We start from the raw sequence: 16,363 nt of genomic DNA, 5'->3' as shown, positions 1-16,363 counted from the left end.
CCACGTAGGTACCATCTGTCAGTTCCCCTTGTCATCAGGCAAAAGCCACACACGCCCACCCCAGCGGTTCCCCCCCTCAGACCTGGAGGACACCTCCAGGTGTTCAGGCGACACTGCAGGAGGGACCAAGCAGGAACTCAGTGTAATAATGTTAAATCCCAGTTTTCCAAGGCAGAGGGAAAACCCCACATACTAGTCACAACCAAAACCCCAGGTTTCTGCACAATCTCGACAAAACGTCTTGAAAAGAGAGAACAGAGGGATATTTTCAATGGGTGTTTTCACTGGGGGCTGTGCTGCTCACAGGACGCAGTGGACAGAAACATTTTCAAAATACTGAGCCCTCAGTAATATAAAATTCTGATATTAAAAGGAAGTTGGATCCTCACCGACTCTGTGCCCCCCTAGTCGGCCTTAAACTCTGCTGTTTCCAGAGGGAGCCGTTTTGCTTTCTAATAAGGAAAACTCTTGATAATCCGATTGACTCAACAAAACAAACCCCACAGCCCAAAACGACACCCTATATAGCAGGCAAGGCTTTACCAAACAGGGTTACAGAATATACTTACAGAGCATTTAATTTTGACCCCTTAGCAGTAGGGCCGTTGTCTTCCCTTTCCACTTGTTGAGACCCCCACCAGAATTTTCAGAGGAACCCCAGCCCCTGGAGCCCCCTCCTCCCCAGGAGCCCCAGGCACCCTCTTCCCTGCCGCCCCCCTGCTCTGCAGGGCCTGCACCCCCTTCTCCCAGTGCGGCGGCGGGAGGTGGCAGGAGCACTTACCTTGACCACCCTCCTGTGGGGAGACCGCTCCTCCTCCTTTCTGGAGCCAGGACTCACTGATATCACTCGACTTTATTAATAATCTTTATTCTACCGAAAAGTTGTACAAACTTATATGGTTCGTAATGGTACGTGGCTCATGAACGAGATGGAAGTGAAGTGTCTAAGACTTTTCCGTGGGTTTCACTCAAGCCCCACATTCACTCACTGGGCAGCAGACGACGGTGGCAGGAACTCCTTCTCACGCACTTTTGCTCACGTCCCCTACTGGAGTCAAAGTTCTTCAGGGGCGAGGCGATCGCTGGATAAATGTAAAGTATTAGCTGTAAGCAGAGTTTGCTTTAAGAAGTTTTCTTATGAGTGTTTTTAGAAAATTAAACACTCTTGAGACTCACAGACTTATAAAACGAACTTACGGTTGCCAGGGGAATAAGGATGGAGGAAGGGACAGGTATGGCATTTGGGATGGACATGCACACACTGCTATATGTGAACTGGATGACCAACAAGGACCTAGTGTAGAGCACAGGGAACTCTGCTCAGCGTTACACGGCAGCCTGGATGGGAGAGAGGCTGCGGGGAGTCGATACACGTGTAAGTATGGCTGAGGCCCTTTGCTGTTCACCTGAAACGGTCACAACGTAATATTAACTGGCTATACCCCAACACTAAATAAAAAGTTCAAAAGAAAAGAAATTAAATACTCTTGGCTATGTTACTGTCACAAGCACCACCCAGTTTCAACAACTCTGGTGCACTCTGAACACGTCAGGCAGGGACTCAACTCTCAGAGTGACGGCTCCATAGTTTCATCATCTCCTCCTTGTGGGGTGGAGAACCCAGCTCACCACTCGGGCTCCTGCAGGTCTGGCAGCCGAGTGAGTCAGTCTCAAAGGGCCCCGTCTCAAAGCCTGCAACTGTCCAACCAACAAGTTACCATCAGGGGACACCGTGGCTGTGGGGGAGGCGTTAAGCTATTAACTGGAGCCTGCCCTTTCCACCGCGCCTGTGGGGGTGGCAGAGTCCTCTCTGACGCCCACCCAGCTATATACCGGAACCCTCCCCTTTCCACCGTGCCCGCGGGGGTGGCAGAGTCCTCTCTGACGCTCACCCAGCTATATACCAGAACCCTGCCCTTTCCACCATGCCTGCGGGGGTGGCAGAGTCCTCTCTGACGCCCACCCAGCTATATACCAGAACCTGCCCTTTCCACCGTGCCTGCGGGGGTGGCAGAGTCCTCTGACGCCCACCCCGCATCTAATGACCCATCAGGAAAAAGCATGGTTTCAGCAAAGCATCAACAAGTCCTCTCTCAGCAGGTAAATGTAGACACATTTATGTTCAGTAATATTTCTTCCAACTGGCACAAAGAGGAAAAAAAACATAGTAAGGCCTTTATTTAAACCAATCTAGCAAAAGTATCAGAAAGTGGATTTAGATTTCAAAAGATTTAGAAAGTCAGCTTAGATTTCGACAGGTACTGCATCAGCAACAAAAGTCATCAACAAAAGGAAGTTGTTCTTTGTTCCAGAAATGGACCTTAGAAAGCAACTAGCTTGGTGCTAATTAAAGCGCGGCAGGGCAGGCCTGGTTACACACAGCTCACTGACGCACCCACCCACCCTGACTCAACTGCTTTACAAGCTGGGAGCTATTTCCAACAACCCTTTTAAACTACTATCCAGAACAAGAAGGTCCTATTGCATAGCATTATCTTCAATAGCGTGTGATAAATCATGAAGGAAAAGATTCCGAGAAAGGATACATATGTATATACAACCGAATCACTGCTACACAGCAGAAACGAGCACAACATTGTAAACTGACTACACCTCCATAAACGTTTTTCTAAATGCTATTCAGAGTTGAGCCCTGTACTTCTGTGTAACCAGAAGATGCCATTCCACAACACAGTGACTCCACAGTGACATTATCTTAAGCAATTTTACTGGAAAAGCAATTACACTTCGAGCACCAAAGCAAGAACCCCATTATCAATTCAGTAGGTCACGTCCCAAGGGGGAAGAAAAGGCGCTGAGCAGGCCTGGCTGCTGTCCACAACGTCGGGAAGTTCAGGCAGAGTGGACCGGCGTCCCGCAGTGTTTGTGCCATAAGTCGATGGCCTTGCTCACGATCGCGTCCGAGCTGTCCTGGGGGATCTGTGAACAAGCAGACCAGGAAGGCATGATTCTGACTTCAGCCTCTCTCTCATTCACTGTGGCATAAAACTCGTGTCCACTGGAGTTTTCGCTGCTTTTCAGAAAGCGATCACATAGGCGGCTGCTGCCAGATGTGCCACGTGGCACCCGCGGCCACAGTGAGGAGTGCAGTGTCACCCATCTGGGTTCGGATCCTGCCCTGCCCACTCCCTGTGGAGCCCTGGGCAGGCTACCTAAGCTCCCCGGGTTCAAATCCCCAGATCTGAGATGGGGCAAATGATAGCCCCACTTCACAGGGCTCTTTACAGGGTTACAGGAGGCAATTCACAAAAAAGTATTTAGCAGGGGCCCTGGCAGTGCGTGCCACTATTCATTACAACCAAGAGGGCGCTTTGATCGAACACACACTCACTGAGCACTTGTCTACCGGGCCGCTGCTCAACTGTTAACACGGACTGATTAAAACAGATTTGGGGTCCAGTGAAATTCAGTCAAGCCTAAGTCTATTTTGACCTCTTCTTGCCTGGTTAAGGGTATTCTAAGATACAAAGATAGGGAAAAACAGATTCATTCAGACCTTTTTCAACATGCTCAAGTTTACACTTCAGCACATTAACAAATTCAGCTGGGACTCCACCAGATATAGGAACAGAAATGAAAGGGCTTACGAGCAAAATCCACAAAAACGTTCCTTTTCCACTAACAGGGATCGCTCGCCCTAAAGTGACAGATCTCACCTCCTCGTTTCCCGACGGCCTCCTAGTGGCCACTGTGGTCCCAGGTACACACACTCACGGAGACAGACCTGCTGCTCAGACCAGTGACCCCCAAAGGATGTGGACTATAATCCACACACCAAGCTGAAACTTATACTGGGGAAAATCATTTCTTATAATGTAAAAATATACTATATTGTCTCTGAAATAATTTAATGCCATAGAAAAATCTGGCTTGGTAAACTGAACTCCTTTCTAGATTCAAAGTTCAAGTGAAGCAAAGCACACTTACGTTTTCCAGAAACTTCGTTATCTTCTCTGCACTGTTCAGCGCCATTACTTTTATTTTAAAGGTTAAAAGAATTTCCACAGCTACAAAAACTAGTATCTTACAGGATCCACTTACAACTTTATCCCAAATCCTATGAAAGAAAGATGTAATCAAATTACAAGTCTGAAGTTGATGTTTACACCTAAACAGCTCAAGTTTCAAAATTAGATCAAATTACATTTTCTTTTAGGTACCGTCATCCCTCAGTATCCCCAGGGAAGTGGTTCATGGGCTCACTTGCTGTGCATACCAAGATCCGAGGAGGCTCAAGTCCCTCATATAAAGTGAGGTGGTGCAGTCAGCCCCCTGCATCCACAGATTACATAACCAAGGATTCGACCAGCCACAAGTGTAAACACAGCCCAGGATCTGGGATCGGCCAACTCCAGAGATGTGCAACTGTGGAGACAGATGGCTGACTGCATAAGCTTCAGAGAAGAGCTAATGAGGACATTGTCCTCCAGGAAGACGTCCTCCAATTAATATCTCAAAATTGACATTTTAGGGCAGGAAATTCCTAAAAACCAAAGCTTCAAGTTTACTAACATTCTGTAATGCTAAGATAACCATTACAGACCAAGGAACAAGAACAAAAAGGGGAATGAAATATGAAATTCAGTTTCATTTTCCAGTAAATTCCTTAATTAAGGAGCTATTAAATATACTCTAGATTAAATATACTCTAAAATCATTGTTCTGATAACTTCAATAGCTCTTACAGTCAGTATCATTCTCAATATGCTTACTAAGCACTGTCCTGTAATACTCTGTGTATTGCCTTTTTCCTCAAGTGTTAAGTCCTGGAGGGAGCAGGACGGGACTCCAAAATACCCGTAACACGTCTGAAATTGATGAAGAGCTGAGTCTGAGTCTCCAGTCTAGCCTTCAGCTAGTTTAATGATGTCATAAGAGGTCTAAGAAATAAACGTTTTTCTCCAGGATCTGCTCCATTTCTGGAAAAGCCCACATCCATATATACTCCTGGAGACACTTCAGATGCGAATATTCAACAGCATCTAACACACTGAGGGCCTTCCATTTCTCTAACCGTATATCCTAACATTTTTTATATTTATTTTAATACTCAATATTTCTAACACTTCTAATTGTATATATAATAAGCAGAATCACCAGTCGCTATGTCAGCTCCTGGAGAAGTTAGCATCAAATGACTACATGGTTCTAAAGCAAATTTATATTCTGAGATGATCACGTTAAAAAAAACAAAACAACAACAAAAACAGGATTTTTCTGACTCTGTGCATTCAGTCATATTTGAAAGAAACACTTGCCTCTGTAAGCTGGACTCGGGCAAGCACCCGGCAAAGCACTTCTTGAACCACAGCTCGTAGGGAAGTGTGGACACTGCACAGCAGGCCTTCAGGTGACTCAGCAGTCGGCTATCTTCCAGATTCAGGTATTGTTCAAAAGCCTTTGGCTAATGATTGAAGGGGAAGAGATTACTCACTTCCTGTGACTTAATGTTACCATATCTTACAGGCTATGACGAAAAAGTATACGTGCTGCAAGCAAGAAGTGTAGGAAACAAAGCTTCAGACTCATTCAAGCCACTGGTGATGCTGCCGTCTCCCAGGTCAGCACTAACCAGAGTAACCAACTGTCCAGGACGGAACAGTTTTTCTGGGGCAGTCTCTGGCTAAATAGAACAGTTAAGTCACGCTGGTTAGTCCTAATTGCGCTAAGCAGATCCAACAACCTAAGACAAAAGTCCAGAGCAAAATTCAGTTGATCTGGGAAGCCAAGAAAGGTCCATGTGCTGGCTACTCCAGGGCAGGAGATTATAGGTTCACAGAAAGAAGCAGGCTAAGATCAAAGACACAGGGCAGGACTAGGTGCAGAGAGGGAACTAGGGAAAGAGGAGGTGAACAGGGCCCAGCAGTCACCGGTCATACCTCCGCTGACCCCGTGAGGCACACTGCACTTGGCAGGGAGGGTCAGACAACACGAGCGTCCGGAGGAGGAGCGCTGTCCCCAACAAGATGTGCACGAGAACTCCAGGCAGACAGGAAGAACACAGGGGAACAAAGCTCCGGGGCCCCATTTGGAGGCCTCTCCCACGGAAGGTTCCACAGCAGCCAACACCGGAAGACTGGGAGCTACCAGAGCTGGCTCCCAGGCGGGACTGCTGTACTTCCAGGGTCCTCTGGCAAAGCATGGACCCTACAGGTCAAACCCTCAAGCCTGCACTCTCCATCCAGAAGGACACAACCAGATCAATGTAGCACCCATGCAAATGCAAATATTTTGTTGTTTTTAACTAAATATTGGGTTGGCCAAAAAGCTCGTTCAGGCTTACGGAAAAACCCAAACTTTTCAGCCAACCTAATATCTGCACCTCTACTTCCACTAAAGAGGCAATTCATGACCCTTACAATATCCACTGCAGCCAGACACCGTGCTCCATACAGGAAAGGGAGTAAAAGGTAAAGACAGCATCCCTGCCTTCAAGGAGCTTCTAACCTGCTTGGGACAGACCTGCAAAGGGCTGACAACAACACGCTGCAATAGAGCTACAACGGGAATGAGCACGAGATGCTGGGTACATCCAGGCGGAAATCTTAACCCAGAACCAGTTTCCCAGGAGAGCTGACGATTGAGCTGGCCCACGATGAGCAGGGACACGACTTGGCTGGGCAAAAAGGACCACAGAGTAATATCTGATCCTGCTTAAAGGGTCAACAGCCCTACACAAAGGAGCTTCTAAAAAAGAAAAAAGCCAAAAACTCTACAAGAGAAAATGCAAATGGCTCTAACCCATACAAAAAGATGCTCAAGCTGGCTAGAACAAAACAAATGCAACCTAACACTATCCTGAGGCATCTCTTCTCACCTATCAGGCTGGCAAGAACACATCAGGTCAGCGAGGCTACAGGGAAACAGGTGCGCAGCTGTCGGTCACAAGGATGCAAAAGTGCGGTATGAGTGCTACAGAGGGGAATCTGAAAAGACCTACTAAGTGACGTGTTACTTAGTAACATGTGATCTCGTCAATTCGTTTCTAGAGAGTCTATCCCCCAAATACACTAAAGGATACATGCACAAAGCTTTTCACCTGTAACACCGCATAACAGCAGAAGACTGGAAACAGCTCCAACAGCCAACACTAAAGGAAGGGCTGAAGAAACTAGGATGGAGTGGAATGCAGCCATGAACAGGAATAAGGAAGGTCTCTATACACTGCTCATGGCATAAGAAACCCCAGCATGTATCAGGTTAAAAAAAAAAAGCAGGGTGAAGAGAAATGTGTATCAGATGCTAGAGCTAAATCTAACAGGGTGAGTATAAATACATATCCATGTGTGCTTTTTTCTTTTAGTGGAAGATGACATTTACATGAAATTTTGAGGACACAGTAAATGGTAGATGTGATATTATTTTTGTGTGTACGCTAAGTTGCTTCAGTTGTGTCTGACTCCTTGTGACCCCATGGACTGTAGCCCACCAGGGTCCTCTGTCCACGGGATTTTCCAGGCAAGAATACTGGAGTGGGTTGCCATGCCCTCCCTCCAGGGGATCTTCCCGGCCCAGGGACTGAATTCATGTTTCTCACGTATTGGCAGGCGCGTTCTTTACCACTAGCGCCACCTGGGAAGCAGACGATTTTATACTTTACTGTAAAACATTTAGGTTATTTCCAGTATTTCCATGACCTTCAGTTCTTACTTTAAGAAAATAAAGTGGCCTTGCCTGGTTGCTCAGTGGTAAAGAATTCACTTGCTAATGCGGGGGACACGGTTCGATCCCTGGTCTGGAAAGATTCCACATGCCGTGGGGCAGCTAAGCCCGAGCACCACGATGACTGAGCCGGCGTGCTGCGACTTCTGAAGTCCACGCACCCTAGAGCCTGTGCTCTGCAACCAGAGAAGCTGCCACAATGGGGAGCCTGCACAGCGCAGCGGAGAGCGGGCCGTGCTTACTGCGGCTCGTGAAAGCTGCGTGCAGGAACAAGACCCGGCGCAGCCATAATGAATAGATCTTTTTAAAAAAAAGACAAGAAAGCACACCTCAACAAAAGGCAAAATCTGACAAAAGAGATTTAACCGAGGAATTTATACTCAACTTAGAAAGAGGCTGCTAATAGTGTTAAGAGGAAAAAAAAAACCCTCTCTTTAGGACAGCTTTTAAAAATTGTGTCAATGGCAAGGAAAAAAAAAAAAAAAAGCTTTAATGACTGAACACAGTAAAGACTGAGATGGCTTAAAGACAATCTGATCTGAAGAGAGATTAACAGAGGCTTCCCACGCCACAGCACTGAAGCTGGCCTCCACTTTCATTGACAATCAGGGGCCTCATCAAAAAGACCTTCCAGAAGCTTGATGGAGAGAAAAGCTCTCCTCTCCTATAAATCAAAACACTACAGCATAAAGGCGTCATCGCCAGAAATATTCTTTGTATGTCAAAAGTCTATCACTGTGCAGCACATGCACATTTCCCTAGGATTATGAAACAACATATGCTTTGCGATAACAAACTTGGTAAAAACCACAAAAATCTGAAAAGATGACAGACAAGATTACAGAAACTAACAAAAAGCTGGGCAGAAGAGATCTATACAAGCGCAACAAAAATTTTCAGCTAGATTTAACAAGGTTTAACTAAAGAATTTTTTTAAAAAACCCGACTTTAAGCATTTAAGTTGGGACTTCCATGATAGTCCAGCAGCTAAGACTGCACTTCCAATGCAGGGGGCCAGGGTTCAATCCCTGGTCAGGGAACTAGAATCACACACGTCACAACGCCTGGCACAGCCAAACAATTTTTTAAAAAAGAAATGAAAGAAAATTTATGTGTAGAAACAATGCAATAACATTAACAAACTAAGGAGAAAAAGGATATAACCACCTAAATAAGGACAGGAAAAAAAAATGGTATGAAAATATCTCCTAAAAAGTTCTAAAAGACCCCATAACCCCACAACTAAAGACCCTGCACAGCCAAATAAATAAATTTTTAAAAAATATTAAAAGATTTTTTAAGTCACTTAATGGCTACATGAAATAGCAACACAAAGGAAATGTAGCTTTTCTTACATTAATACGTTCTGAACTTTTAAAAAGAACTTTTGCAACTATTAAAAACTATGTCCTAGACACAATAATGTACCTGTGAAAAACCCTTTTTTGATGATGATGAAATTAAGGTTTAGGGGACATAAGGACACTGAGTATCTTGCTGGTTCTGCATCTCATACCAGTCACAAAGATTCAGCCCCTCACCAGCTAAAGGACTAAAATTTTAAATGTTCAAAAATTTTTAAAAGCTAGAAGCTTTCTAAAACAAAAATCTTGGAGTTAGAAAGGCCTTTCTAACTAAGATACAAAAGAAAAAAAAGAAATACTGATAAGACCAATAGTATCACCTTCATATCTTTATACAACAGCAAGAAATATTTTCAGAGAAAATATTTAACTTACATAAACATTCAGTATATAGCAATAATTCTTACCCAAAGAGGAAAGATGCAAACAAAATAGAAAGGGAGACAAACATGACCAATAAACGTTATCTCCAGAGCTGCTCAGCGTCACTCAAAATTGAAGGCAATGGAAATTAAAACGGGCTACCATTTCAGTATCAGGTCAGCAAAATTTTAAGAGATTGATCCTATTATTGGCAATGGGGTGGAAAACAGGAAATCTCAAACTGGTGGGGGAAGCAAAATTGGTCCAACTTCTGGGTGAGTAACCTGGTAGCTAACACATTGAAATATGTCTGTTGCATTAGAGCATTTAACATGTAGGTAACCCACCCTAGAGAAGCGCACACACACACACACACACACACGGGAACATGTCACATACATGGAGAGGGCTGTCATCATGGAACCATTGCACTAAATTAGGGCAAATTCTTAACAAGAAAGACTATGAGAACTTTTTCAGTTCAGTTCAGTCGCTCAGTTGTGTCCGACTCTTTGCCACCCCATGAGAATTTTTTAAGTGGTTCTAAATGAGTGATTCTCAACCCTAGCCTCATTTCAGAATCACTGAGTTTTAAAATATTAGAATTCTGAGGCCCCACCCTGGGAGACTCTGATTTCACTGCTCTGGTCATTGTTGAGAACTCTCAGGTGGTACTAACGGGAAGTCAGGGTTGAAAACCACCCACGTGTAGTGACGTGGAAAAACTTCACCACATGAAGTTTTAAACAGAATCATAGGGCCGTACGAACAGTATAATACATTAAAAATTTATATATGTAAAAATATGTATAAGACATACACACACACACATGTGCACGGGTATGCACTCACACCCCCATCCACTCTGATGCACATAAAATGATTTAGACAAGGGACTTCTGGATGGTTCAGTGGCTAAGAACCCACTCACCAAGGCAGGGGACACAGGTTCAACCCTGGTCCTTGGAGATTCCACACGCCACAGAGCAACCGAGCTCATGACAAAACCGCTGAGCCAGTACTCCAGGGCCCAAGCGCCACAACCGCGGAAGCCCGTGCTCCGCAAGAGAAGCCACCACAATGAGACGTCCCAGCCCCACAACTAGAGAGGAGCCTCTGCTCGCCACAACTAGAGGAAGTCCAGGCACAGCACTGAAGACCAGATGAACACACACCAAGCTGGTGACAAAGCTTACACCTTAGAAAGCGGGGGACGGGGAAGCATGGGGGCAGGTCGATGACAACTGTGGATTCATTTGGATTATTTAATCCTCCCAGAATGTATCTGTTACTTGTGTTCTTAAAAATAATGAATTTTTTAAACAATCCATCACTATGCGATTGCATTCACTCCAATATTAAGACAGGCTGATGAAACCACGGTACAAGTTTGGACCTCCTGACTGAATTAGGCAGCTAACATTCCAACCACATATGCTCCAATGCCATGCTTTATTGAGATTAAGTGAAGTTAAGTTTTAAAATCTAAGAATCGAACTTTACCTAATGGACACACATAAAAAGCACTCCTGTTCAGGGCTCAGGGAAGCTGAGGGCTGAAGGGTCTGGCCCGCTGCAGGGGTAGAGCGGGGCTCCCCAGGGCGCGGCCAGCCTGTGCCCCGCACCTGACCCTGCACCCTGGACCGTGGTTACCGCTTTCAGCAGAATTTCCAAATGAGACAGTTCAATGACTTAAGAAAAAAGACTCGTTTTTATAAAAAGAGAAATGGCGGGGCGATGGGGGGGAAGCTGAGGAGAGAGAATGGCAAAGGACCCGATACGAGGATGAGCCAAGTGCTGGTTCTCCCGACTGCCCAGTCAGTGCGGCGGACCCCCAGCTGCCCAGCTCACGTCCACTCCCTTCTCCTTCCTCAGGAACAGAGTCCCTGTTCCAATGTGAGACCACAGCATGCCCGGCTCAAAGCCAACCAACCACATTCCCCAGGCTCCCCTGCACACCAGGGCAACCTGGGGACACCCTCCTCACTCCGGTCATGCAGAACGGAAGTCCGTCAAGGGAGGCAGGCTGGCCGGGCTTGGCACCTTTCCTCCTCTACCTTCCCTTCCTGCCCAGAGCACAGATGGAGGGCTGTCCCTCCGGCACCATCACGTGATCACGAGAGGACAGTTGCCCCTAGGAGCGCTGGAGCAGGAGGACGGGGACGGCCCAGCCCTGGGCTGCTTGCCCCTGGACTTCTGCTTACATGAGAGAAGACAGTAAAGCGTCTACTGTTTGGGCTTCCCGTTACATACAGCCAAACTTAAACCTTAGTACTGAGTGATAATTCCAGATCAGATAGAGAATACTATAGAGCTGGAGTGAGCCTGCAATGGCCATATCCAGCCATGACCATGCATTTATGCGTTACTATTTTGTGTGACAACAGCGTGTGTGTATATGCTCGGTCACTTAGTCGTGTCTGACTCTGTGACCCCATGCACTGTATGTAGCCCTCCAGGCTTCTCTGTCCATGGGATTTCCCAGGGAAAACTACTGAAGTGGGCTGACCACCTCTTTCTCCGGGGGATCTTCCCAAGCCAGAGATTGAACCCACATCTCCTGCATCTCCTGCATCAGCAGGTGGATTCTTCACCACTGTGCCGCCTGGAAAGCTGTGTGATTGCAGCAGGCACACAGAGACCACTTGGCCCAACAAGCTGGAGATACTCACTACCTGGCCTCTTACTGCTGACCCCCGCCAGAGGGTCCACTCGTAACTGTAGTGCCACCAGGTGGTAAGGGCATTTCCTGAGGACCCCCACCACCACTGCTCAGCCCCAGCCCACAACAGCCATAACGTCACCCCTCACCAGCTGGGGCAGAGTGTCCCGGTACTTGCTGTTCAGCTGGTTCACGAAGCATCGCGTGATCCAGTAACAGTCGACACTATCTTCCACCATCTCTTCCATGGCCTTCGCGATGGCAAGAAATACTTCATCTTCTGGCTCCTGAAAAATTAATAACAACTCAAGGAGGCAAGAGAGAAAAACAGAGGATTCTCTAATAAAAATGAAGCCTTACTCCCTAAATTCTGAAGGAGCCAAAATAAATCAAAGTGAGACCAAAAGCACCCAGTCCATCACTAAAAAGACAACCGAGGGGAGATGAAGAGTAACCAGGGAATCTGAGGCAGTGTTGCTTCTGAACACTCAGGCTTCAGGCTGAACATTCACAGATTTCCCAGCTTCTAACATTAAGCCCAAAGCGTCAACATAAACCTGAAGCAAAGGATGACTTTCCACCCAAAAGTATTCTCAGTGCTGGAAGAGAATTCCTTTCAAACAGATGTGATAAAACAGCACAAATAATAATTAGAGACAATTATTGTCAATACAGTAATTTGCAAAAATGACCCCAAAAGGACTAATAAGCATTTTCTTTATTCCAAAGCATTCATACAGATCTTTACATTTTTGCTCTATCTTTAAGCACTATATAAAGCTAAAACTGCCCCGAGAATCAGAATTTTAGGAATCAGAAGAATGGCATTTCTCAAGCCTTTTGTCAACACTCAGAACATGAAAGTAAACCTTCAAGTAAATTTCGAAAGAAGTCTCATAAAAACTGGAATCCACTTGAAAAATCTGTTTTCAATCACTGCTCCTTATACCAAAAGCTTTACGTTTTCATCTAGGATTTAACAGCTAAAGGATTTTAACATTGAAAAGAAAAAGTTTCTTTCTACTCCTCTAAGAAGTCCCAAGTTAAATCAAACTTCCTATTTTAACAGAAGAACTGCATTTTAGGCCTCCTTTCCGCTCATTAAGTTTCCACATGTCAAGAGCAGCAGAAAGGCTCCTTTCGTGGACTCCCGCCTGGCCCTGGGCTCTGTGCTCCTGAATCCAGCAGCTCAACGCTGCGCCCAGCTACTCCGAGACGCGGCTAGGAGGACCAGCGCCCTTTAGCTGAAGTCGGCTTCTATGTTCCCAGCCGTGGGTACTGCACTGCTACGCAGTCTCATTAAAAGATAAGAAAAACACAGCTGACTGGGGCTTGGAGGCCAAGGAGATACGCGCCCAAAATGAATACTTGGGACAGCGTGTCTGCCCAAGGCCAATGGAAACATTTAGACCTCGAGCTAATGGATAATCTAACCTAACTTCATAGTTCAGGAACTTGTGTAGTACCATCAACTAACTGCATTTTGTTGATGAGAAATAAAATCTAAAGACGTTCAAGGGTTCCAACTATTTCCTGGGATGTTCTTTCTTGATAAACTTTATAAAAGCGAACAACCTAAGATCTGTCCATGGGACCCACAGCAATCTCAAAAAGTTAAAGAAAAAGGGACTTCTCTGGTGGTCCAGTGGCTAAGACTCCTTGCTTCCAATGCAAGGGGCCCGGGTTCAATCCCTGGTCGGGGAACTAGATCCTACATGCCACAACCAAGACTCAGCATCGCCAAATAAATAAAAATAAATGTTCTAAAAAGAGAGAAAGAATAAGTCAAAGCTTCACACTGCTGTTAGCAGGTTGAAATCTACAACCACCACGAAAAAAATATAGAAGAGCATAGTTTGCAGACAAATCCCTATTCATAACAATTCACTCTGTTTTAGCCAAAAGTTAAAATGCTTATGTGAATTGCAGCCAAAACCCAAGAGCTGTAGTCATTAGTTTGCCTGCCCTCCTCCACTTTCTCCTTCTCTTCCCTTTATAAACAATAAGCAATCCTAGTAACTAGAGCGAGCAGTCTGTCAAAGATCAAGCCTAGAGAGGAGGCTGGAGCCTGTGAAGCTGAGGCCAAGAGGCAGTCAATGACCACAAGGCCTCTGGGGCCTGCAGGCTGGGGCCAAAGACGTGGCTGACCATGTTGGTTATAGACAGAGGAACGAGCAAAGAAATAAATACAAATAAGAGGTTTTCCGTTAGCTTCGTTGTAACTGCCAGAGAAGGAAGCAGCAAGTATAGAAAGGGTGAGAGAGAGAATAAACTTGTGATTACTGGCAGTATTAGCATTAACATTAATTAACTAGCATTAATTAGCATTAACGGTTTTTAATACAGTGATAAGCATGTGTGTGTATATTTCCCAGCTCTGTCCGCTGAGGGAGCCTACAAGCAATGACAGACCAAGGACAATGAGCACATCTAGCCCCCTGTTCTTGGTTTCCAATGACAATTTTTAAAAATTAAAATAAAAAGATAAAAGGATGATTATTCCAGGTTTGGGGAAGAGTGTAAGATGAACCTAGAGTATCTTTTTGTTCCAGAAAGTAAGGAAGTTCTCAAAATGCTGAGAACTTGTCCAGACGAAACAGAAGTCAGCCTGAAGTGGCTCCCACTAGCCCAATCTGGGACAACTTTAACATCAAAATAGTGGCAGTAATGGCTTATAGGCCACCGAATAAAAGAGAAATCTATAAATTCATACAGATAAAAGAGAAGGGAAAACTCTTCCTTATCAAAAAGCCATCTAATAAATGCAGAAGGAATGAAGGAGTCAGAAGGTCACCATTTGGCAATCAGCAGAGTGAAAACTATTTAAGGATTGATATTTACACAGCCTCAAAGTACCTCCCCGACAAGTTACTTATTAATTACAAAGAGAAAAAAAGCAACCATGCAGGAGAAGCCTCCCAGACATCGCCTTAACCCAGTGATCAAAGCAGCAAAAGCAGTATCACAACTTCTGTGGTTTTCCTTCCAAAAATTCACAACTAGACTTCAATCAGGAGGAAATAAATGAGAAACACTACTGGCCAGTACTCTTCAAAACTGTCAAGGTCATGAAAGACAGACGAAGACCGAGGGACTGATCCAGACTAAAGGCAGCTAAGAATAAGTGCAATGCAGGACCCCAGATTGGATCGTGGGCCAGAAAAAGGACACTGGTGTGAGTCAGCAAAATTTCCAAAACAGCTACAGATTGGTTCACGGCATTGGATGAATGTTAGCTTTCTGGTTTTGATAAATAACCAGAGTACAACTGAGACCTAACATTTGAGGATGCTAGGTGAAGGTAAATGGGAACACTACTCTTTCTTTATGTAAGTTTTCTCTACATCTAAAATGATTTGAATTGAAGAATTTAAACATAAGGAAATTTTTTAAAAAATCAACAAATGGTAAAACTAACGGCTGAAAGTTTGATAAGTTCTGAACCAAAACTTGTATTGTTTATGATAAAGGGCATCATTGGGACAACTGGTCAAGTGGAAATGCAGTGAAGATTAGATGTTAGTACTGTATCAATGTCAACTTCTTGGTGTTGATGACAGAACTACGGTCACCAAGCGAAGTGTTCTCATCTTTAGCAAGCATATACTGCAAGAATCTGAAATAATGGGATGCCACATTTACATCTTCTTCTCAAATACTTTGGGGGGAAAACAGGTATACATATATAGGAAAAATGACAAAGCAAATGTGGGAAAATGTTAATGACTAGGGAACTGTGATAAAGGTTAAATGGGAATTATTGGTAGTAGTCTTGCAACTTTTCTGTAACTTTTGAAATTACTTCTTCAAAATAAAATTTTAAAAAATTAGGGAGACTGGGTCAGATTGTACAGGGCTATGCTTTTATTCTACAAAGAAGAGCCACTGAAAGGTTCAAAGGCAAAACATGACGTGATCGAAGGCTGGCCAACGGAGCAGTCGAGAGTCAAGCTAAGGGTCAAACAAAAACACCACTGACCAGTGGAAACGAGGGACTTCGAGGCAACTTCCCAGACTCTAAGCGGTGCATGTAGAGATAGACTTCACTCTGAGGGGTGGCATCACTGACGAAGCGGATGACTTTCAAGGCGTGAAGGACATCAGAGTACTGCTCCTTGCGATACATCATCACCTGGACGTGCGACTCGTGGTGCGGAGGCAAGATTCCTATAGAGACCCGGGGGGGGGAGGGGGAATAAAGATAGTAAAATACAGAGGCACCGATCTGAACCCCTCCTCTATGAAAGAATCCTGTGAGATGCTGTCTACCACAATTAGAGTAGAAGTCACA

At 44.9% G+C, this 16,363-nt stretch overlaps 1 protein-coding gene across 23 annotated transcripts in view; it reads right to left on the bottom strand.

The window, feature by feature from the left end:
- Positions 1-2,160: 2,160 nt before the first annotated feature.
- Positions 2,161-16,363, bottom strand: part of TBC1D7 (TBC1 domain family member 7) — a 27,501-nt gene continuing 13,298 nt past the window's right edge. For 19 of the 23 annotated variants that reach the window (XM_086370820.1, XM_086370811.1, XM_086370826.1 and 16 more), the window contains 5 exons: positions 16,052-16,239; positions 12,222-12,359; positions 5,280-5,425; positions 3,949-4,078; positions 2,161-2,940 (listed from right to left, as the gene is read on the bottom strand). In XM_086370820.1, the coding sequence (XP_086226946.1) occupies positions 2,854-2,940; positions 3,949-4,078; positions 5,280-5,425; positions 12,222-12,359; positions 16,052-16,239 (689 nt within the window). In that variant the 3' untranslated portion in view covers positions 2,161-2,853. The remainder of the gene's footprint in view (positions 2,941-3,948; positions 4,079-5,279; positions 5,426-12,221; positions 12,360-16,051; positions 16,240-16,363) is intronic. The other 4 variants (XM_086370832.1, XM_086370833.1, XM_086370834.1 and 1 more) reach the window with 1 other exon arrangement.

This window comes from Bos grunniens, chromosome 23 (assembly GCF_055505025.1).
Source record: "Bos grunniens cultivar Pamir isolate PY7600 chromosome 23, Bosgru_T2T1.0, whole genome shotgun sequence".
Taxonomy (NCBI): Eukaryota; Metazoa; Chordata; class Mammalia; order Artiodactyla; family Bovidae; genus Bos; species Bos grunniens.
Note: the sequence above shows the minus strand (reverse complement) of the source record. Positions and strands in the feature narration are given on the sequence as shown.